Source organism: Myripristis murdjan, chromosome 4 (assembly GCF_902150065.1).
Source record: "Myripristis murdjan chromosome 4, fMyrMur1.1, whole genome shotgun sequence".
Lineage (NCBI taxonomy): Eukaryota > Metazoa > Chordata > Actinopteri > Holocentriformes > Holocentridae > Myripristis > Myripristis murdjan.
In genome coordinates, this window is record NC_043983.1 from 20503547 (window position 1) to 20527862 (window position 24316).

The following is a 24316-nucleotide window of genomic DNA, read 5'->3' on the forward strand; positions in this document are numbered from 1 at the left end:
ATGAGCAATAGGACCAAAGAGAGATTTTGTGCATTTTCTCATTCATCCCAGTTGTGACTGTTGCGAAATAAACACGGTTCAGTCTCACAGTCAGCCCTGTCTGAGTTCACAGTTCGCCCTGTCTGAGTTCTCTAAATTTTCATACAGGTGTTTCATTTCTAGACTCTCAGCAGAAAGAAAAATGAGAGTAGTGCAAGCTCTCCAATGAGTCTCAGCTCAAGATATTTTCAAAATATTGCACTGAACAACCTTTAAAATATGGGTCCTGTCTAGATAGTGCACCGGTAGCCCTACTCTCACAAATCTAGTTTCAAGCTCTCCCAAGTAGGGAGGGTTTGAAAGGGATGAGGGATAAGGTTGTCGTTAAGTTTAGGGTTAGGTTAAGGTTAATCGTTATAGGATTCAAAATTGGAAATACTAGGCTACAGCTACTGTTTAAATTACTTTACTTACTGCTTGAAATACTACAATTGCCGATTCAGCTTCTTAAAAGACCACTTTGTCTCCTTTTGCTTCAAGTGCTGCTTCAACTACTTTAAGTAATAGTTCAACTATTTAAGTCCTGCTTCAAGTTGTAGTTGAGGTGGGACTTCATGTAGTGAAAAGCAGTAGTTGTAGCAGTATGCAAATTAGTTGAATGAGTACTCAAGTATTTGAAGCAGTATTTATAGTAGTTAAAGCAGTACTTTTTACTACAACTACATTAAGTACATGCCTCAACTATTACATCAAACAGTTTCAACAATTACATCAAATACTGCTTAAAATATTTCAACTATGTATACTTTTTCAAAGCCCATCAAACACACACATATTTATCCTTTTCTAGTTTATTTTTATTGTTCCCATTAGCGAGTGGCAGCTAAAAGCTAATTTTAATGTTCATGCAGCTCAACATGACTCATATGTGAGCATATGTTCTGTGTTGAGAGATGTACTTTATTGGTTATCCACACATGATTCAAAGTTCTGTTTTTGTTGCCATGCAAAACAAATGGCATCAACACACCACAGTTCAACTTCTGCCTGTTTGTGTTTGTTACAACCAAATCGGTGATGAAATAGGTTAAACTTGTCCAATTGAAGCAGTGTTAGAATTCACACAGTAAATGGGGCCTAATATTTTTTTTGCTGGAGGGCCAGATTTGACCACTGCTATGGCCTGTGGAATGATTTCTCTCTCTCTCTCTCTCTCTCTCTCTCTCTCTCTCTCTCTCTCTCTCTCTCTCTCTCTCTCTCTCTTTCTCTCTCTCTCTCTCTCTCTCTCTCTCTCTCTCTCTCTCTCTCTCCCTCTCTCTCTCTCTCTTTCACTCAGTTATTCGGTCACTTTGGTCCTGAGATGTTTTACTGAAGCAGTGTTCATGGTCATTATCATATTTGGCTTTTTTTTTTTTTTTTGGTCCAAACACTGCAATTTAAGGCACATTTGTAAAATATGACTTTATTTATCTACTGGGTAGTTAGTATAGTATAACTATATATATGTTGTTGTTGTTTTATTGGGAAATAAAAGTGCTTTAGTTTCATAAAACCTATAGATTTTGATTTTTACTGGTAATTCTAATTACTACAGTTAATTAAATTCTTAATTGTTTCTGGCTCAAAGCTCATTCTCATATATAGCTTCAGTTGGACATTTAAGAGAAATAAATCAGACAAGGCGGAGACATTGGACATACAATGATGAGATTTCATACAGGGATCATACTTCTCAGATTTGACTCATAAAAATCTCAGACTCATTTCATGTTCTCCCCACAACAAGCAAGACATGAATGAAATCAGGGGTATAAAATGATGACATCTCCTCTGTTTGTCCTACTTCTCAGATATTTCTAACATGATCTCTCAGTCTCCATAATTTGTCTGAAAGACGTCTCCTAAGCTCATCTAATTGTCATCAACTGTTACTGATTTATTGCTCCTAGAAGGCCTTTGGAGCAATAAATCAGACACAAATAAGAAGCTCAAGTTAGTCTTATGAGATCAGAATGATCAACAAATAAGCAACAGACTTTTTGCTCTGGGTCCACACAAACAGGGCCAGGGCCAAGATCTGATTACTGGTTCTTGCTGGTAGGTGATCGTGTTAACCACTGAGTCACTGTGCTGCCTGGATTACACAGAGTGTTTGTGTGCAAATTATTTTAATGTTAATGCTTTAGGGAAAGGAAGGCTTCTGCAAGCTGTGTGTGTACTTTGTGTGTGTTATGACCACTGATTGTTATTTGTGCAGAATGGCATGAGGGTAAGTTTAGGCGGAAGGGGAAGGGGTCTGCAGAGATAACTTTGTCTTGAGCACAGGAATAACACACACAACGGCCCTGAAGATATTGCAACAATACATGCACCACACCACACCAGTTTATTCCCAAGACCGGAGGCCTCCAGCATTTGTTGTGCCAGAATGAGGCAACAGGAGATACAAGTCCATGTCAGAATGTAAAAAAAAAAAAAAATATATATATATATATATATATATATAAACAGTCATCTGTAGCCTTTACAACAAACAGCAAAGTCTAACGGTCTCGTAATAGTATCACAGACTGAAATTTTTTTTAGTCTTGCATCTATTTTACATCATGTATAGTTTAATATCTCTTCATTCAGAGACCACACATCATGGGGTGGGGGTGGGGGGGAAATATAAAGATATTGTTAATATTTTGACCATAAAAAACAAATAATTTGGTATTTCACTTCATGTTATGTCATTTTTTTTTTGTCACAATACATTTTCAGAGCCAAAATAGCAGACAAACAGTTGAATCTGCATTTATGAACACATTTATTGCACAGTAGCACCATGTTTACTGAAAGATTGACTACTTGTGGTGAATCCCAAATCCAAGAGTGACAACTCGTTTCTAGCACCTAGAAACATACTAAGGGGCCATTTCAGCTAAAGAACAAGGCTGTTTTAATAAAGACAATGCTGTAGCTTCCTCAGCACACTGGGTGGCAGTAATTGAAAGCCAATGAAGAATTTGCCTCTGCAGAAGACTTGCCTTCCTGCTCATTATTTCAAAGCACCAAAAGGTCCCAAGTGTCAACTTTGCATTCTTAAATTTGATGTTAAGCCATTGTGTCATCTGTGAAATGAAACTTTTACCTCCATAAGACTCCATAAATGCACTTTGGCTCTCATGTGGAAGCACACTTGTCACCCTACGCTTTGTTGTCACTTTGTTGTTGATACTGTTGTCACAGTATCAACTTTGCATTCTTAAATTTGATATTTACCTATTGTGTCATCTGTGAAATGATTCTTGAGGGAAGAGAGGATTGTTTTTTTTTTTTTTTTTTTTCTGGCTAAGTCACCATCCAGTCCGTCCTTAATTATCAAATCAACTTTAGGATTCATTATCTATCACTTGTCCTTGCATTGTTTCTGTTTTGAAATCACAAGAAAAACACATGAAAACAAACTGATAAAGGGTTTTGAGGTCCATGGGATAATATACACACTTTTTCAAAAAATGCCTAGTGCCCCATAGGCACTATTTTCATATCATACTTGCATTTATAGTCACTGCTAGAATCATACTAACACATGAACATACAGTATGGACATAAGAATCTACATATCTCATCAGATTCCGCATGACAAAAAACATGGTTTTGGTTTTGAGCCTCTTTGAGGTTGTTCTGTAATTTTGGAATAGAAAAGATTTTTCTCTCACCTCTCACATGTTTCTTCTCACATAATTATAATTCACCTCTCCACAACCCCAATCAGAGGCAATGAACTGAATCTAGAACTTGTAAGTGTTGTGTAATCTTAACACACTTCATGTATACAGCTTGGCAACACGCGCCCTCCTGAACAAACACAGTGTTGCTTTGCTGTGACATCAGACTTTCACCGAGAGCGAGACGCTGCATGACTGGGTACCACATAAATGTCAGCTTACTGATCTGCCACTAATGAAATGACAAGAAGGAAGGAAACTTTTGTTCGGGAATACACTGATGTTTTTGCGAAATCACTGATGTGCTGCTTTTGAGAGCTGACACAAGTGCTCAAAGGGATCAAATTATTTTACATCTCATACATATGCATGTGTCAGCCAAAGTGTTTCGCTGTGTTTATTTACACTGTGTTGGGGTTGTGAATACAGCTGAGATGAAGGGGGATGGAAGTGGCAGCGGTGCCTATAAAGCACACACAGTCTGACGCATCTTTACATTCCATTAACGTAACCCAAGTAGTTGAGCTTTTATTGCCCCAGTTAATTGCAGTATCTGCTAAGTCCAACATTGCTCTGTCAGCTTTCATGCTACACTGAGCGTAAAGTGTTTTTGCACAACAATAAATGATACCTGTCTTTGGTTGTTACAATATAGCCCATAATTTCAGATGATGTAAAGGAAATCATTTCCTAAAATGTTGTTCAGGTTCATTGTTTGTTTTTTCCCCCCATGATAACGTCGATCCTATTAGCCTCTGTCCTGTCTCTGTTGTCACTACCCACGGCTGCAATAGCTGACTCTGTGTTATTGCTACTACTTTGGCATTCATGAAGAAAATATTTCTGACTTGTTTTTGTACTCTCTTGTGCACTATTGTTTTGCAGTGGATTTGTTTCTGATTGATTGGGAGATCTATGTAAATCCATTTATCAGCCATAAAACATTACACTGTTTACTTTGCTACATGTTTTCATAATGAATGCAAAACAGTGAGTGAGACAAAACCAAAATAAAAAATGACGACATGACCATAGTTACTTAATATAATTATATTAAAACTCCATGGAACTGAAATCTTAATTAGGCCATTTAAAAGAGGGTAATGTGGCAATTCCATGTAAGTTTGTATTCTCGATTTACATTGGCAATAGTGACATTATAATGTAATTGTAATGAATGATGAAATAAATTCCAGAAAGATGTAATCATGCCATATACAGTAAAAGAAGAAGAAGAAGAAGAAGAAGAAGAAGAAGAAGAAGAAGAAGAAGAAGAAGAAGAAGACAATACAAATATTCATTTAAAGAATAAATTAACCTTCATAACAATGTGATGGCTAACAATACTGTGTTCTTGTGAGACATTGTGTCATTTTTGTGTGAAAATGAATAATGGAGTACCTGTTTTACCCCCATAAGACTCCATCAATGCATTCTGGCTCTCATGTGGAAGCACACTTGCCACCCTGCTGGCTTCACCGTCATGGTCCAAGCTTTGACACAAGGACTCGCTTCATGTGAGCAAAATGTCAGTTCCCTGCAGAAGTGTGTTGACTTTATACAGTCAGTAGGTATGATAGGTTAAAAATGTTCCTAGTTTCTTTTCTTTCTTTCTTTCTTTTTTAGCCACAGGCTAAATTGTTTAAGAACATGTTTTATTTTTTATCAAAAAATGAAAAGCTACACAAATAAACAAACAAATAAAACATTTTGGAGCTGTTTACCCAGAATGGACAGAGGTCATGCACTATAGTGAGCCAAAACTAGTTCCAATAGACACTTAAATCACGACTGCTATTAAACACTAGCAGGGAGCAACTGTCCCAGAGATCTTTTCACCATGTAGAATCACAATACTGAAGTATTAAGATCATAAGTGGTAAAATGAAACTAATATTGATATATGATTTCTATATGGGGCAAAAACGCCAGGCTTATACCCTACATTTTGATGCTCATACACAGTACATATTTTGTTTTGTTTTGTTTTATATGCATGTTGGATTATGCTTTTCATAAAATGACAGACTCATTTTTTTTTTTTTTTTTTTTTGCCTCCCTTCTCTTTGTTAAGGAACAAATCAAATAAGTTTCCCTTAACTGCAGGAATTCCCTTGCTTTGTTCCTCATTCCAGTGAATTTTTGGGCATGCCCATACTCCAAATATTAGTTTTGGGCTGAATTTGTCATGTGAGACTGCTAAAAACTTGCTGTTTCACAATATCTCAATCATTCAAAGCCTACAAAACTACCAACCAGCTGAATACCGACTCTTGCTCCAGCTGGCTTGAGATATCACATTGTGACTGTGAATGGATCAGGACAGTTCCCCTCATGCTCTCACTTTGATTTCAAATGCCCACTAGTGGTAAGAAAGATAATCTGACTCTCACTTTAATACAGCGGTCTTTTTTTTTTTTTTTTTTTTTTTTTTTCTAAGATTGAAATTCATACTCTAAATCATAACAGAAACACATGTGAGTTCTGTTTAAAGGTGAATTTTTCTTTTAATTCGTTTAAAAGTCAAACCATATGCCATCTGACTAGTCCAAATGTCGTAATTTATTTGAACAGGCTCACTGTCTTCTACCAACAGCATATGGTGAATATTAAAACTACAACAAAGTAGGTAAAAAGCAAGTTGATAACAGACTCTTGCATGTATAAAGCAAGGTTGCTGCCTGTTTCAATTACATTTTTCCTCGGTGACAGCTTTTAATCTCAACACAGACATCAGCGCATGCCTCCACTAAAGGCTCCTCTCCTCGTTCATCAACAATCAGATCTCATCAGAGCACATTCAACACCCACTTTATGTGCTACAGCCTTATTTTTTCCCATGCTGAAAAACAAAAGGCTTTCATGTGAAGTGCATTCAGAGCAGATAATGTAACAGATTCTCTCCAGACGATTCACATTTAATTGTTTGAAAAACCAAAATATGTGGATTCTGTTGCCCTCTTATGGATGATTTATACCAAAGGAGCAGATTTGCCTGGCCTGTATACGCACCTTATCCAGTGAGAGGTTTTCTTTTGAAGGTCATGCAGATCTAAACTGATTTGAAAATAGTACACGTACACAATATACAAAATATATACTCCTTAAACTTTCACAGTTGCTTTACTTTTATTTAAGGAGCTGATAAAGGGCAGAGAAAAAAATTGATAATAATCTAGAGGCATGAATAAAACTGACAATCATTAGTTGTGGATTTCTGCTATCCAGGTTTTTCTTGTCATCCTCAGGATAGCATTCAATTGAAATTCTTTTTATTTTAGGAGTTGCAGGAGTATACGTATGTGCATTTATGTGTTACATTGCAGCATAAATTACCTGTTTTTGATTATAGGCAGCAACTGAATTAATTCCATCAAATTTCAATCCTTGGTTGTAACAGACAAGATCTTACATACCGGTATACTGAAACTACACCATTCACAAGCTGCAGATTTGATAGTTTGGTGTTGGGTATTGGAAATGTAAGGTGGGCCATATAATTTAACTGATTAAAAGACAGCTTATATCACCCTACATCTATGTGTTCCCACTTTTATTAGATTCTTTGAAAAAAAAAAAAAAAAAAAAAAAAAAAAAAGATTGCTGTAGTTTGATTTTTAGAGAGCAACATTTTGGTATACTATCAAACTTCCACAATCACTGAACCATTGTCTCTTGAAAACTTTTAAATGTTTCTCATACATTTTTCTTGCCATGGCTCCACCTTGTGAAATAACACTGTTGGCAATTAACAAGAAGCTATCAGTTATTTTTGAATGGTATTGTCATGATACTGTTTTTGATTCATAATTCTGCCTGGATGTTTCTTTAAATGTGATATTTTCCAAGGGAAATTAATGTGAGATGTTCTCAGTGTGATTACAGTAAAATATGTGAAGTGATCCTAATGCAGTGTGGGCATGCCGCTGATCAGAAAGTTATTCCAATATGAGGGCAACTTGACACACCTAACACAGGGCTAAAATTAAGCTTTATAGTGACCACTTATGGACCATAACTATAAGACCAAGAGGCTATGTTGAAGCGTCACAGTCTCACACACATACATACACACAAAATAGACTTGGCCGAATGACAGACCACAACATCATCATGTTTGTCTACATGCAAATGCAGACTTATATTAAACCCTTCTTTTCATTGTTCAGAATGAATTATTATTTTATTGTTGAGGCCTTCTGAAAAAGATCATTTTGTTCCTTGTCTCTTATGATATTTTGTTTGATGTTTCCAGAACAAAGCTGCTCGATTTTCACACAAAGTAACTATTTGCATTCATTTTATCAACGTAATCAATTTTACTAATGTCACATTTTTGTACATTTGAGCAGAGTTATGTCGTTGTACCGCCGCTGGGTGGCGCTTATGGCACACAACAGCGCTCCTCATTTTCAGCTCACAGGAAGTGAAGTGCCTGTGTAGTTTGGGTGACCCTGGTAAACTGCTAAACTTCCAAATTTGAATGCAAAATGCAGGTAAAGGCAAATCCATATAAAACATTGCATAAAACTTGAATCTGTTTTCTGCCAAGGCACCTATTTATCATGGCTCTCCGCACACAAAGTTGTTTCTGTATTATATTGTGCAAGGTAGCCAGATTTTCACTGTCTTCTAACATTTCCTGTACAAAATCATCACGTTTGCAAAGCTAATGATCACATAATTACAAGCTTTGCAATTATTTTACTCTAGTAAACGTTACATTGGTGTTTTGTTGTTGTTGCTGGTGTTAGTTTACAATGTGTGCTTGCTGTGAAAATTTAAAAGGACATGATACTGTCAATCAACTCAATGTAAGAAGCACACTTTATTTATTTATTATTTTATTTGATATAGCGCCACTAACAATTATATCTCGCAGCTGAAATACAAAAGATGTCAAAAGTGTTTAACATTGCACCCACATGACTAAATTAGCGTTGCGTCTAGAAACGAGTGGATGGAAATTTTCGTCAGTTTAACAAAGCTTAGTTTTCCTCCTCTCGGTCAGGACGTGAAGTCAGCACCCCGCCCAGCTCCCATTCTGACGTCCCAGTCTACCCATCACCTCCCATTAGCAGACGAGCTCAGCCCCAACGTGAAACTACTGGGGGTTTCAGAGGCGGACACCAAGCCGACTGACCTTTGTAAGAGCTATTTTCGTATTTAGTAACTTTGCACTGGTCAGCCAGTATCAGTGCCGATGGATATTATTTGAGAATATGACTTCCAGTTGCAGTTCGTGTCGCACCTCGAAAAATAGGTTGGTTACCCGTCGTTGGTATTCCGTGGTAACTCCTTTATTTTAAAAAGTAGAGATATTACGTGCAGAAACCGAGTGCTGCAGCATTTTTCAGGCGTGCAAACTCGCTTGCCTCTGCAGGATGACAGAAAGTGGCCACGTGGAGGGCTTTAACCAATCACTTCTAGAGCCTCGAGCACAGGGCTATAAATATGAGGCGGTTGCCGTAGAGACGTCCGCCATTGAAGAACAACACTCAACGCATGACCCCGTGTATCTTGTAAGGTAATGCCAGCACACCGATCTCTATTCAAGTTCATGTTTGCCTTGCTATCTATGGGATGTAGTCGTTTACTTTACTAAAGCTGACCCGACATGGCGAGTAGAAACGTTAGCTAACGCAAAGTCCGACGACCAACATAAATAACGCCTAGCCAGCGATGCTAGCTGACTTACATTGGGTGCGTTTAGCGAGCAACGCACATGGCCCGGTAAAGAAACGCAGTGTCTCATTTCGAAGAGTAATGTTACCAGTTTTGTGCCAAAATAAACGGGAGTGTTAACTCGTGTAAGGTGGCAAGGGTAAACCAAAGTTAGACGGTTTAAGTTAGCGTTACCCCGGCGAGAACGCTAACAAACGCTCCAGGCACCGCGCTAACAGTTGGAAACTCCTGTTGTTTATCTTCCTTTAAGTGAAGCTGTGTTTGAATGTGACAGAGTTGGTTGGTGTGGCCCGGGAACCTGGTGGGATTTAAACAAAGCCAGGGTCTAAACGTAATTAACACTGCCAATTAAGCTAACTTAATTTCACCGACAGCAACATGAGTTCGCCAGCTCATAGACCCTCCGCCGTGCAGGGCCGGGGGGCGTGGCTGTCGGCTCACATGCTGGATCCACACTTGACAACATTGCCATGCCTCCATGCTTCACTAGCGTTTAAAGCCTGTGATTTGTACATTTCCCCCAAACCATTAGATGGCACCTTGAACTGTTTCACATTGTCGGGCAAAAGTTAAAGTTGGACTAATTATCAGATGTTTCAGACATTACTACATTCCTAGGGATAGAAGTATGCAATCACACACACACACACACACACACACAAATCTAGTCCCAACAAAAACTTTAAACAAAAACGTTAATACGTTTATATCCTCATGTAGTTGATGTGTGCTCTGTCTCTCTCCCTTTTTTACTTTTAATATTCCTTCCCCAGTTCCCCACTTCTATTAAGCCCCTTATTTGAAATCAATCAATTAATTGGCTTTGCAAACAATTGTATTGGCATGCAGGATCATGTCTGAACAAAAATGCATTTAGCTGAACTGAAGTGTTTTCCTTATTTATCAAAACAGAAGTGATACAGTTCTGTTTCTGTTGATCAGTCACTTTGCAATTACCTTCTAGGATTTTTAAACATGCAAGTTTTTGTGTAAGAATACTAAAAGATGCACCATCAGTGTTGTGATGGCTCTCTCCCCATACACACACACTTCAAAAGAAGAAAAAAAAAAAGATAACTCCTCCACCCAAATGGCTAAAGCAAGTTTTTAGGTTTTTCATGTGGTTGAAATACTTTCTATATTTCAGCAGGATCTTGTTGTGGAACTGGAGTAAAAATACAGCTCAGCCTGACGTATCTCAATAAGTCACAGTAAAAAAAAAAAAAAAAAAGGCAAATAACATTCATCATGAATTTAGTCTAGTGCCTTCATTTTTAAAAGCTCATGATCCAGTAACAGACGGATGCCTTTCCATGTCATGATTTTACACTTGGCTATGTGATGTATCTTAATTTTGTCTGTATATTCCAAATGGGTGACTAAAGTTCATGTGTAATGTTTTGTTTAAAAACCATTGTGTTAATAAAATGGAAAGCAAGATCAACATTACTTGTTTTGTAAATTATTTGGGTTGGCTTCTGAAATGGCTACTAACTGAGGATGGTTGTGACGATGGCCTAGGCTAATTGGTAAGTGTGACAAAGATTGTGGCCCCACCTGTGGCCTTGCAAGCTACAAACCTGTCCCATGGCTTGTAAATCACTGATGATACAAATTAGTTTTAAATTGTCAGAGGCAGTGCTCTATTTTTGCGTAGCAGATTGCGTTGCATGCCATTTCCATTTGCTCCCTTTTCAGTTTTAAGTAACAGAGAAATTCTTAGTCTATTCACGCAGCCTAGCAACAGCTTTACAACATGGCCTGTTTGAATCTGGTCTCTTAGAGCTGTCAGTATCGATTTTCTTAATTGACTAGCAGAAGAGCCTGATTATCCGACAAAAAAATGTTCTGAGGATTTCCTGTTGTTGAGTGGTAGTGTTTAGTGTTAAGCAGACCAGGTTTACATTTTTGTCCCTTGATCACCACATTTTTAAAAAATGGGAGTTTAATTCTTAATTCTTACCATCTGCATCTATGAGATGTGAAGTTCAGTTTCCATTAAACTCAGGTGCATTTTTTGGTGTTTAAGTGGCATTAAAGAGCAAATGACACCTATTTTATTGGTCATTTATACTAAAAAGATCCTTGTCAACCACAAGCCTTGGTGTATCTTGGTGTCAAACCCCCATCTTTTCTTTATAACTGTTTTATGTAATAACTGGTTATGTGCCGGAGACTGGGTCTATGGAACATGGTAGGTAATAACGTATCTTGTATATCATATTTATTTAAAATCACCAATTAAGTTTGGTAGTTTTTGTGAGAAATGCCCACAATCTAGATGTAGGGTTAGGCTTTTGTTGAGGTAAAATGCTGAATGCCAGTTCTGTGGAGTAATGGACTTTACAAGTGATGCTGTAGGTGGCAGCATAAGCACAGATGTAGCAGTGACAGAGGTATAAGCATGCAAGTTAGAAATTGCTTCAATTGTCTCTATAGTACATCTGTGGTATTTCTAGTGTATTTTCAGTGATGTCCTATGGTTTACATTACCCAAGAACCATTTTGACAATTTTATGTATACTGACGAAATTAAAGCACCCCCAGTCATAAATGTAGTCTGTCCTGAGTAGCAAGAGCGAATCAGATTTTTTTTCTTTAATGAAGGTGCCAGTTAAAACTATTTGTATTTTTATAATTATAGTTTCTGAAATGCCTACCTTCCTTACATATCATAGATTCAAACACTTGAGAAAACAGTCATTGTCATTACACTGCTTCTCTATTCCATATATTTTCCCATCATGCCATGTTGGAGTAAAAAGGTGACTGAACTTTTTTATGCACTATATCCAGTCTTGTTTTCCCCTTAATTAAATTTTAAATGATATGACACCTCTGTCAGGAGTTCATTTGGTGATGGGTATTATAACACAGGGTAAGTAAGAATGATCTTGTCCAGGGAGATTGATCCTCATACATATATACACTGAATGGAATTATGAACAAACTATTTTTTGAGAGACTGAATTTAATCTTAAACTTGACAACTAAAATCCTGAGGTGGAAAATTATGCTTTTGAGGTCTACCAATTTTGCCATATATTGAAACAGAGCGACTATTTAACATGTGACTTAGTTTGTTTAGATTTAATTGTTAAATATTAAAACAGTTCCTATTTGACCTTAACTAATTTTCTAGGCTTCTTTTTACTGTGATGTGGTTGGTATATGTTAAAACTGTAGGGCTATGCTTTGAAAACTTCAAAACCACACATGCATGTTCACCTGCTAAAGGATGTTATAAATCTGATGTTGAGGCAGAGTAGATGAGTTTTTTTCAGTTGAAGTACTTGTGCAGTTTTAAGGTGGTGGCTGTGATTTCTTGTTGAAAATTGCTCTTTGCTCCTTGTTTAGGAAGACAGCCTGTGATGAGAGCTGAACTGCAGCAAAGCCTAATGTGAGACCTTTAATGGGAATTGGAGGACACAATGTCAGATATGAAAATCTCTCAAACCCCCACTGTGAGTGGAAACCCCCCTCCCCCAGAGATTATAAACCCCAAGAAGCCCGGACGCTCAACCAATCAGCTGCAGTATCTGGAAAAGGTGGTGGTCAGGGCCTTATGGAGGCATCAGTTTTCATGGCCCTTTCGCCAGCCTGTTGATGCAGTAGCGCTGCGTCTTCCAGTAAGTAGTAAAGTTCTCAAGGTTAAATTAACTGTAATTCGGTTGGAGGTATTTGCACACCCAAACAATGCTGCAGATGCGTTGGAGGCACATCATGAGAAAAAGAAAGTACTTCCTCTTTCAGTTCTATGGTTTTATGCATCAGGACATAATAAAAAATCATCTGGTCCTTACCAGGTGTTAAAATTGTGTAAATGTAACCTCGGGTGTAAAACAGCTCATAACAGATCCCACCATGTCATTACTTAACAAAAATTCAGCCAAAATTCTGAAGCCATCTGTGAAAAACTAAGAACACCCCATAATTCAATAGTTTCTAGAGCCACTTTTAGCAACTTGAAGTAGCCTAATCGTTCTCTGTGTGATTTTCATCAGTCTCTCACATCATGATGGAGGAATTTTGGCCTCCTCTTCTTTGCAACGTTGCAGCGCTCAGGTCGTTGATGTTTGAGGACATTTGTTTTTTCACAGCTTTCTTGAGATCCAGCCACATCATTTAATTGGACTTGAGGTCTGGACTTTGACCTTGATTGTTTTTGTTTTCCAGCCATTCTGTTGTAGATTTGCTGGTGTGCTTGGGATCACTGTCCTGTTGCAAGACCCAATTGCGGCCAAGCTTTAGCTGTCTGACAGATGGCCTCATATTTGACTCTAGAATACTCTAGTATACTGAGGAGTTTGAGGTCAACTATGGCTGCAAAACATGCCCAAATCATCACCCCTCCACCACTGTGCTTGACGGTTGGTATGAGGTGTTTGTGCTGATACACTGTTTGGTTTTCACCCTACATGGTGCTGTGATTTATGGCCAAACATCTCCACTTTGGTCTCGTCTGTCCAAACGACATTGTTCCAGAGGGTTTGTGGTTTGTTCAGATGCACCTTTGCAAACCTAAACCGTGCTGCTATGTTGTTGTTGTTTTTTGTTTGTTTGTTTGTTTGTTTTTGTTTAGAGAGACGAGTCTTTCTTTTGGCAACCCTTCCAAACAAGCCATACTTATTCAATCTTTTTTTAATTGTACTGTCATGAACCTTAACATTTAACATGCTAACTGAGGCCTGTAGAGGCCTAGATGTAGATCTTGAGGTTTTTTTGCACAGTCTGACCTTGGGGAGAATCTTCTGGGATGTCCACTCCTGGGAAGATTAACAGCTGTCTTGGATGTTTTCCACTTGTGAAAAATGTTTCTCATTGTAGAATGATGGACTTCAAATTGTTTGGAAATGGCCTTATAACCCTTTCCAGATTGATGGGGCAGCAACAGTTGCTTCTCTAAGAGCGTTGCTGATGTCTTTCTTCCTTGACATTGTGTTAAAACACATCTGAATGCACCAGAAAAGCAAACTTCCAAAACATATGCTTTTATAGAGGTGGTCACTCTTGTTGATGATCAAACAACCAAGTGCATTTAATCAGCAACACCTGGTTGCTAATTACCTTCTCGCTTTCTATGGAAGCAGTAAGGGTGTACTTAGTTTTTTCACAAATGGCTTCTGCTTTTTGGCTGAATTTTTGTTGAATATTGATACGGTGGAATATGTGTTGATTGTAAGTACTTTGTTCTTAAGACACTCTTGACAGTTTCTTATTTTGCTAGGTATTAGAAAAAAATTCAGTAATGACTAAAAATCAGATTGTGCAATTTGTCTGTGGGAAGAATTTCAGTCTGGCTGTTATCTGGAAAGGAAAAAGCCTTATTTGTTTATGCCAGTGCCTTTTGTTGCCTTTTTTTAAATAGGATTATTATACAATTATTAAGAATCCCATGGATCTTGGCACCATTAAGAAGCGTCTCCAGAACAATTATTACTGGAAGGGGCTAGAATGTATACAGGACTTAAACACCATGTTCAACAACTGCTATACATACAATCAGGTAAGGATTATTAATTTACTGTTAATGTATTGCGATAGTGAAGATCATCAAAATTGTATGATTTTTTTTTTTTCCAGTTCAAACTAGAATGTTAAATGTATGCTTTCTGACCCCCTTTTTTCCTCTCCTCAATGTTCCCAGCCTGGTGATGACATTGTTTTCATGGCAAAAACCCTGCATAAAACCTTCTCTCATAAAGTGGCCCAAATGCCTCAGGAGGAGAGTGAACTGTCAGCATCCACTACAAAGATACCAGGGAAAGGAAAAAAGACAGGTAGAGCATTCAACACAGGCACATAATCAGTGCTTTTCAGATGTGGTTCCATGTCACTTTATGCCTTGTTTGGACTTTGTACTCTTCCCCACTCTTGGTCTGCATCCTTTTTATATAACTTGGTTGCAGTAGTCATTTTATGCTGGCTCATCTGCATTAAGTATGCCAAACACCCACAAACATTATGATGATAGAAAATTTGAGTCAAGTGAGATAACACTGAACAACTTAATTTTAGTGTCTTTTGTGTGTGTTGATGTTGCTAACTAAATGTCGTTAAAGGATCATACGAGTCATTTTGAATGTTTGGCCCATTTCCTTCAATGACCAACATTTTACACATCAACGAACCATCATGCTGGCTTACTAAAGATAGCCATTTTATAATGTTCTGCTTCTGCAGCTAACAGTCATTGCCATTCATGAACGACATAACTGATAATTTGCTGTGTAAAACAAACGGTTTCCTGTAAACAAGACCATTTCACTCTGCCAAGTTTCAAGTCATCAAAACGCAAGTGTTGCTGCTTTCAGGGAAAACTAAAAGACAACTTTATTACGGTGACAGTACTGGTGTGAGGAAAGTTTGAAGTCTCTGAAAGTTAATTTTCATAACATAGTGGAATGAATGGAATCCAAGGGCTAGATAAAGGTAGGAAAAATATTGTTGTAAAATACGACTGCATGTTTTGAGAAAGGTTTCAGAGATAGAAAAGTAAATACATTTTGTAGATATGCTAAACATGCAAAATTGCTGGTGTGGTCCTTAAATGCAGGTGCAGTGAAGCCGCGGCCCCACTCCCCTGTGTCAGAAGTTGTGGTCCAGCAGACGGTGACTGTCATTCCTCCCGATGCACTTCACTCCATCCCACCCAACCGGCTCTCCACACAGATTGATGCAACAGTAGGTGTTTTTAATAGGTCCCCAGAAAGCTGGACACTATACATGAACTCATGAAATTAATTCTCTATATTTTTGAGTGTACATATGCATATAGGAAAGAAGCTGGATTTTTGGCATCATACTGCTTAAAGAGCAGAATTTATTTGTAGATTTTCTTCAGACCGCACTGGTGACGTTTGATAGTGTCCGGGTATCCAGGATTATCTCACTTTTCTGATTGGACTGATTTGGCCTTTGTGGACCAAGGTGTAATCATCACAAAATAAAATGTTTCACCATTTTTACAGTCACCATTAACAAGTGTCAGAACAGGAAAAAGCTTGAAATGTCAAAGCTGACTAGATCCTTACAGCCGCTAAGAGGATAACTATTTTGAGCTCCTGGCTGTCTGTGAAACTGCTCTACCAAAATGTATTATCTCCTTCAAAGATGAAAAGATTGGAATGATAATATTTTTAAAAACTTGAAGCTTATAGTGGTATTGGGGCCAAATACTAAAAATATATGACATGACAGAAGGCATACACTCTACTTGGCTTGCCTCATACCCACCTTTTTTTAATGTGGGGAAATTACAAGGAAATCTTGTCCTCACAGTATGTTTGATTGTGCTGCATTTCTCACTAAAAGTTATGTAGTTGTATATTATTTTGATGAGAAAGAAGTACTTTTCCTTTTATATATTCAGATTAAAAAGGGTTTTAAGCGGAAAGCAGATGGCACAAGCTCACCTACCTCAGCAGTCTCTAGCTGCGAGTTATCTGTGGAGCGTTCAGCAGCTTGTAAGCTATCTTCCACGCGGGGAAGCGGAAGGACCATCAAACCACCCAGGAAAAGCTTGCCTGACTCTCCCTGTGTGGCCAAGAAGCCCAAACTCTCTGCACAGCTCAAGTACTGTGAGTTGATCCTTAAAGAGATGTTCTCAAATAGACACTCTGCCTATGCCTGGCCTTTCTACACCCCTGTTGATGCAGATGCCCTGGGCTTGCATGACTACCATGACATTATCAAGCAGCCTATGGATCTTGGTACCATAAGGGTAAGATGATGATAATCTTATTTGAGGTTTTAATATTGTGCTTCATACAAATCAAATGATATTAAAATATTGTATCTATAAATACAGCGTTAAACATATGATAATGTTTTACTGACTTATTATATTTCCTCAGAAAAAAATGGATCAGCGAAAGTATACAAATGCCCAAGAGTTTTCTGCAGATGTCAGACTGATGTTCTCCAATTGTTATAAATACAACCCACCTTCGCATGAAATAGTCTTCATGGCAAGAAAACTGCAGGTATAATTTCTTTTCACAGTATGTGCTGAGCCAAATTTTAAAAATTGCATTAGTTATGCTTTTTACTAGTAACAATTTCAAATGTATAAAAGGAAATGCTCACACTGCTGGTGACCATAATAATTAGTATCACTATTACTATTATTGTTATGGTAGTATAAATATTAGTGTAATAAACAGTATTACCAAATTATTTTAAAAAATGTTTTGACACTGCCAGGATGTTTTTGAGGCTCGATATTCGAAGATTCCTGAGGAACCACAGCGTCGGTTTTCAACTGGTGAAAGAGTTGAGAAGGGAAAAGGAGACAGACCTGAAAGTTCCTCAACCACATCAAGTAGTGAAAGTGACAGCTCGTCAGATTCAGAGAGTTCTGCAGAGGAGAGGGCCCTGAAGCTGGCCAGTTTAGAGGAACAGGTCAGTATACACATGTCAGTAAAAGTTAAATGCCATTTGGAAAGTTTAATCACTTCGGTGTGTCTTGCATAATTAGTTAATCTAATTTTTGTCTGGCTTTTCAGTTGAAGGCAGTTAGTAATCAGCTGCAGAGACTCACCCAGGTGCCCCTCCTGAAACCAAAGAAGAAAGAGAAGTTGAAAAAGGACAGAAGATCCAAAAAGAAAGACATCCTTGAGCAAAAGAACAAATCCTCAAAAAGCAAATCTAATGTGGCGAAAATGGTCCACAGCAAAGGCTCTACTCTGTACGTGAGCTCTGCTTAATGATTAAATTTGGATTTTATTTGTTCAAGTAACGTTGAACTGTGTGTCCTCCAGCTTATGCAAAGGATGATGTGACATGCTTATATGTATACTGTGTAGGCATGGCAAGAAACACAGTATTCAGGGTGCGCCCTTCAAATCTGAGGTTGAGCCTCCAGCAATTCCAATGACTTACAGTGAGAAGAAGCAATTGAGTCTGGACATCAACAAGCTGCCTGGTGACAAACTTGGCAAGTTGGTGGATGTCATTCAGGCCAGGGAGTCTTCTCTGCAACATGTCAGCCCAGAGGAGGTTGAGATCGACTTTGAAAAGCTTAAGCCGTCGACACTGAGGGCTGTGCAAAGGTTCGTCATGAGGTGTCTGAGGAAACTGTCCAACAGTGTTGACAGTAAGTTCAGTTTCCTCCCGTTCTCAGAAAACCCCTTCTTGATAAATCCATGAAGCTGTGTTTATCTTGGGCATTTTGTCCAAGACAAATTTCCCTTGGGGACAATAAACCTGCTCTTATCTTTATTACAAAGACAGAAGGCTGTTATTTTCTCTGCTATCCTATAGAAAAAAAGTTGGTGAAACCCCTAGGAGCCATGCAGACAGGAAAGTTAAAGGATGCTCGGAGATCGCTGACTGCCAGTAAAGAGCAGAACTTGGCTAAGAAGAAAAAGTCAGTCGGTAAGAATTGAATTTCCTTACAGTGTCATTTCATCACCACTGTAGTCCACAATTGAGGTATTGTAATTGACAGCATTTTCTGTTTTTATGTAACAGGTGAACCATTGTCATCACATGGGCACATGCCACACCTCTGTGATAGCAGCAGCCCCTCCTTCAGCTCTAACAGCAGTAGTAATGATTCTAGCACTTCTGATATCAGTGACTCTGAATCAGGTTAGCTGCTCTCCTTAGCACTCTGTCTTCGCCTACCTTGTTTTCTTCCTCCTTCCACTGTTTAAACTGGAGATAGCCTATAACTAAACCCCACTTGGAACCTTAAAATGACACCTTTGACACATTTTTTCACTGGCTGGAATATCAAATACTTTTGATAAAAGAGGCACATTTATTGGGTGCCTCTTAAGGTTATGCACATATCTGTCTGTACTGAGGATATGCACAAACATGTCACAAACACATCTCAGATTATATTTTATAATCTTACATCAGTGTAGTTGGATTTTAAGCCTGACATGTTGCTTCACTAGTACTGTATTGTTGGCTTCAGATGACCAATTGAAAGCAAAAATAAATGATACATTTATGGCCTAGATCATTGTTTCCACTTCTTCACAGGACACAATTGTCTCTTATGTCTTCTTTCCTGTAACTTTACAGTGATAGCTGGTCCTCACCACTGTACTCACTAATAACCAGTTTCACCAAGTTTGGTTCTGCTCAGGTTCTTAAATGCTTTCCATTTGCTCTTACAGCATCATGTGACATGATATGTATCTATGTATGTCTTCTTCTCATTGACCAAAATCAGAGGATATTCAATTTTGAGACATTTCTATGAAAAGTCATTTGCTTAAAATTAGTGTAATAGGAGGTAATTCTGTATTCAGACATTCCAATATACATTGTGAATTAGCTTTCATATGACAACTCAAAACTTTTTCAGATCTTTTATTTTTGATCTAAAGTGCATTGGGGGGAAAATAATGGACAGTTGACTGATTAGTAGGCTAAGAATTTTTTGTGCGTGTCTTTCAGTGCCGAAAACGAAGAAGCTGAAAAGTAAAGATGTTTGCCAGAAGGCTAAAATTAAGGTAAACTCATTCGCCGTTTGCCTGTTGTTATCAAAAGTGAATGACGATGAGATGGCCACAGTGTTAGAATGAAATTTAAGAATGTGGTGTCTTCATTAAGTTAAAGGTGAAACCTGCTGCCCATAGTACGCAGATATCTGAGACAAAAATAAAAGCTTCAATGAAGACCTCTCAGCCACGTCCTGCTGTGCAGTCCCTGGTAGCAGAGATTAAAGAGCACACTTCACAGCTGCATGCAGACCAGTCTCATGATGAGCTGATTTTGTCGCCTCCAGGTAATGCTTAAGTTTACCCTCTTTTCTGTACATTAGTGAAGATGGACTTGGACTTGGCAGTTAATGTAAGGTTATTTCATTTGTATACAGTTCGGTGTGGTTAATTACGATTTGCATCAAGAAAATGGAGGAATTGCTTGACTAGCCTGGGGCTTGAAAAACTGGGTCAGGTTTTCCACTTGAACTTAAGAACTCAGTGGCCTGACATTGAAGCAGTGTAGGAGAATGCTTTGGTTACTATATTTCAGCTAGTTCAATTGATATACACGCACTTGCATTGATCTTTGGTGCAGTTCTGTTTTGGAGAAAAAATGTTGGTGTGAAACTTGTACAGTTATTACTGCTATTTGATTAATGGTGTTCAAACTGTGGGGCATGTGTCCATGGATATTGTTCTCATGGTTTATCTTAACTGTTCCTTGTTCCCCTCATTCTGTCCCAGCCATACACAGTGATCTGGCTCAGCAACAAAGGCCTAGTGCGAAAGCAGTACCACTACCTCCCAAAAACGTATTCTCTGATCAGCTTTGTCGGCCCTGTGAACAGAAGTCACTCCTTGAGATTCCTAGTCCCACCCTCACTGCCAGTGGCTCCACCATGGTTTTAGCTTTCGGTGCTAATGAACCTTCCTCCACCCCCTTCTGTTCACCTCAGCCCCCTTCCTCACATCCTCAGTGTCCATCAGAAACACAAGTTCAGGAAGTGAAATCTGGCTCACTTTCACTCAATCCTTGTAGGGCTGAACAGGAAGGTAAGGGACCAGTCAGAGTAATGAGCCCCCCATTCCTCCCAGCTTTCAGCTTGTGGCTTTGTCTGCTGTGTTCAGTCCTGATGCCGCCTGTGTCTGCCTTTCAGCTGATTTTTGTTGGCTCTGGTCTTCAGATTGATATGATAATGCTTTGTCCACGTCACTGTTGCTCTGGCCACATGTTTGTCTACCCTCTGAGTTAGCTCTCTTATTCACCTAGGTATTTTTGTTTGTTTTGACAGATTTATCTGCAGTTTTGTCCCCCCTGTCATCTCCTCCGGAGATGTTGATGGTCTGGGTTCACAACAGACTTGAGGTACTTTTGATTTAAAAGAAAAAAAAAAAAAATCATTCTTGATAGAGTATGAGCTGTGATAGCCAAATGTGCATGACAGACAGTAACATAACAGACGGCTGACAAAGGAAAAAATGACAAAAGTGATTTAGTTTTGGGTTTGGCCACCGTGAGCCACCACAACAGCTTAAGTGCACCCAGAATCTATACCAAAACACACCGAAGCTGCTCTAACAGCTTGTTGTGGTCCAACACCTTAACAAAGACATTTAATTTTTCTAATTTGTCACTTGTTTATAAGTGCAAGTTGGACTATTGGTACTCTAATCTACAGCTTTTCATTGGCCAAAGTCAAAACTGAAACTCCTTCCATATGAGTTCTTCATTTGTGTGGCTGTCATTCCATGTGGCCCGATGGTGGTTACAGGCCCAATAGTTTAGAGTCAAAAATCAAAACAAAGAAAAAAAGATCATCTGGTCATCTGGAAGTTGAGAACAAATATAAAAACATTACACAGTTGGATTCAGCTGATCCAAACATATGACAGGACTCTGTTAAAACCACAAACAAACTGAACTTGGAGCCAAATAGGGAGTGGTCCAAGATTTGAAAACCTCATACCTTGCACAAGCAGAATCTCATATTTTGACAAAAGTGCTTCACCAGTACACTAGCACAGAAGGAGGAAAAAAGGTTGTTTTTTCACAAGTTCACAATGGCAGTGTTGCTTTATATAACAAAGTAACATCAAGGTGAGGATGCAGCATGCTAAATCTATCTCTCACCTCTCAGCAGTGCCCACTGTTATCGCCTCTTCAAGACAGCCCATTGCAGCCCAAGGATGAGGGAAAGTGTGGTAAGTCATTGATGGACCCAGACTGGACAACAGTGTCTAAATTAATTTTATCTTTGCAAAGCGCTTTTTGATGGATCTGTTATCCAAGATTTCAGGTGGTCTGAGGATTTGCTTGACAGCCATACCACGAATGTGTTTGACACCAACACAGCCAATAAATCTGCTGAAGATGTGAAGTCTGAATTACCCAAAAAGGTTGGGTTTATTGATTGCAGAAATTACTCTTCCAGAGCATCAGTATCTCCACCCGAATTGCTGATTAATGAATCTGCAGTTAATTATGCTAAATTTGAAAGAGATTGCAGATAACCTTAGTTTGTTTTTGTTTGTTTTTTTCAGGATATTGTCTTGAAGAATGCAGACTCTTGGGCTAAGCTGATAAAAGAGTCTACTGTCACCCCTACTATTATCAAATCTTCAAAAGAGAACTTCCAGTTGTTCCGTAAGGTTGCTATGGAAAAGGAAGAACGTGAAAAGGCACTCAAGAAGAAACAGATGAATGCAAACAGGGAGAGAGAGGCTTCTGAAAACAGCAGGTATTCCCAGGGAAACAGGCTGATATGCATCCAGAATTCACATTTGGCTCCATTTCATTTTCTGATCTAAAACTACTATCCATAGACCTTGTTTCAGAGATGTCGAGTGCATTTTCCATCTTGTAGTTTGTGGCAGTTTGGTGATGAGCCTGAGGAGAATTTCTCTTTGGAAGTTTGTTAGTCATTGTGCAGCTATGAACTAAATTGATGTATTTTTTCCCTTGTAGCCTTCTAGGCCCGGACACAGCAGAAAAAAATCTGCAATTTGCTGAAGAGGATCCTGATTCACCTGAGATCCTTTGCACAGAGACTACCTTAGATGTCCCCAAAGATGTGAAACCGCAAAGATCCAGCTCTCCTGTGACAACAGAACTTCTCACTGCACAAATCTCAGTGGATGCAGAAAGAGAGATGGCCCGCAAAAAGGAGCAAGAGCGTCGCAGACGAGAGGCTGTGAATACCTTTGTCCTTGTTTCAGTGCTGTTCTCTTCCTCCTGGTACTAATGCAGTTATATTTTGTCTGAAAACTTTACTAAACGAATTACTTTTTTCCCCTACAGATGTGCAGTATTGACATGAGCATGCAGAGTGACATCATGGCTTCATTTGAGCTGAACCTGGACTGAAAAGCAACTGGGATTCACTTGATAATTCAGTTTGATCCTCTGCACAAGAACTGTTTGAGTACATGGTGTCTGATGTTTGTTTTCTGGGCACTGAATGACAGAATGTCTGTACAACAGGCCTGAGAGAGGTCAGCTCCACATCAGCAGAGTTGTACTCCTGGAGAGAATACAATAAAAGACAGTTTATTTCACCTGCAAAAGATCATAATATTTGGTATAAAAAAAGTCCTTGCTCTTGTATTTGCACTTTTTTGCACTAAATATCTGCACTGATGCACGCTTGAAATGTTGTGATTGAAAGTTGGGTCTAATATCTTGACATCCTGAATAGTTTGTTCTTTTCACTGTGAGTCCCTCAGTACATAGTTGTGTGTGACAAACTAATTAATGCCTTAATATGTTTACATTCTGATAAAACTATCACTTTATTGACTTGTTTGCTGAAATGTGAAGTGTTTCTTTCATGTGTAGTTTATCTTGTTTCAGTTAATCAGTATTCAAAGAAAAAATATGCTAGATATTGAAAGGACACTTCAGTCACTATTGTTTGATGTTGTACACGTTACATTCACACATCCTGTGACTGACTGACTTTTTCTTTTTCTTTTTTGTTTGTTTTGTTTTCCTCTAAGTTTTGGGAAAAATTTAAACATCTAAATCTGTATTTTGTTTTACCCAGAGGTAGAAGTGTAGTCCGAGTCAGTGTTAAAAATGTGGGGCTGAATGAAAATATAGTATCTCTAATTTGTTTATCTTCTTTAATGTGCCATAAATTGCATTGTTGACTGTATGTTTGCCTTTGTTATTGTGTTGAATGTTGTAATCAGTCCCAATTGTAAAGTGTTTGAATGACATGCACTGCACTTTGTTCACGTGGTTCTGGCTGTTCCGAAATTGTTTTCGGACATTATAAGCTTATTATATTCTGTATGGGCCAAACTTAATGAAGAGAACTTATTTTAATTTAAAAATAAGTCAATAAAGTTATTTTCATTAAGTGCTCTGTATTACCATAACTCTAGCTATAACAGCAATGCAGTGGAACCAGTCAAGGCAATGTGTAAGTAGCCCCATCTCCAGCCGTCAGTCTTTACTCTTTGCACTTATACATTTCTGTTTCCTTTCAT

General features: G+C 38.4%; 1 protein-coding gene across 5 annotated transcripts; it reads left to right on the forward strand.

Annotated features, from left to right (window-relative positions):
* The first annotated feature begins 8771 nt into the window (after positions 1 to 8771).
* On the forward strand, positions 8772 to 23979 carry brdt (bromodomain, testis-specific). Of its 5 annotated transcripts, none has more exons than XM_030049165.1 (20): positions 8772 to 8842; positions 12738 to 13009; positions 14749 to 14886; positions 15028 to 15160; positions 15937 to 16064; positions 16753 to 17103; positions 17237 to 17365; positions 17586 to 17783; positions 17888 to 18069; positions 18188 to 18477; positions 18645 to 18758; positions 18855 to 18974; positions 19797 to 19852; positions 19953 to 20127; positions 21118 to 21191; positions 21964 to 22027; positions 22116 to 22222; positions 22367 to 22563; positions 22791 to 23016; positions 23124 to 23979. In XM_030049165.1, exons 2-20 carry the CDS (start codon positions 12812 to 12814, stop codon positions 23187 to 23189), a joined length of 2946 nt encoding a protein of 981 aa, XP_029905025.1. In that variant the 5' UTR covers positions 8772 to 8842; positions 12738 to 12811; the 3' UTR covers positions 23190 to 23979. The 5 variants fall into 5 exon arrangements, with proteins under 5 accessions (XP_029905025.1, XP_029905027.1, XP_029905024.1 ...); XM_030049167.1 differs by lacking the exon at positions 8772 to 8842 and adding an exon at positions 8977 to 9222 and having other exon boundaries at positions 21967 to 22027; XM_030049164.1 differs by lacking the exon at positions 8772 to 8842 and adding an exon at positions 8980 to 9222.
* Positions 23980 to 24316: the final 337 nt, after the last annotated feature.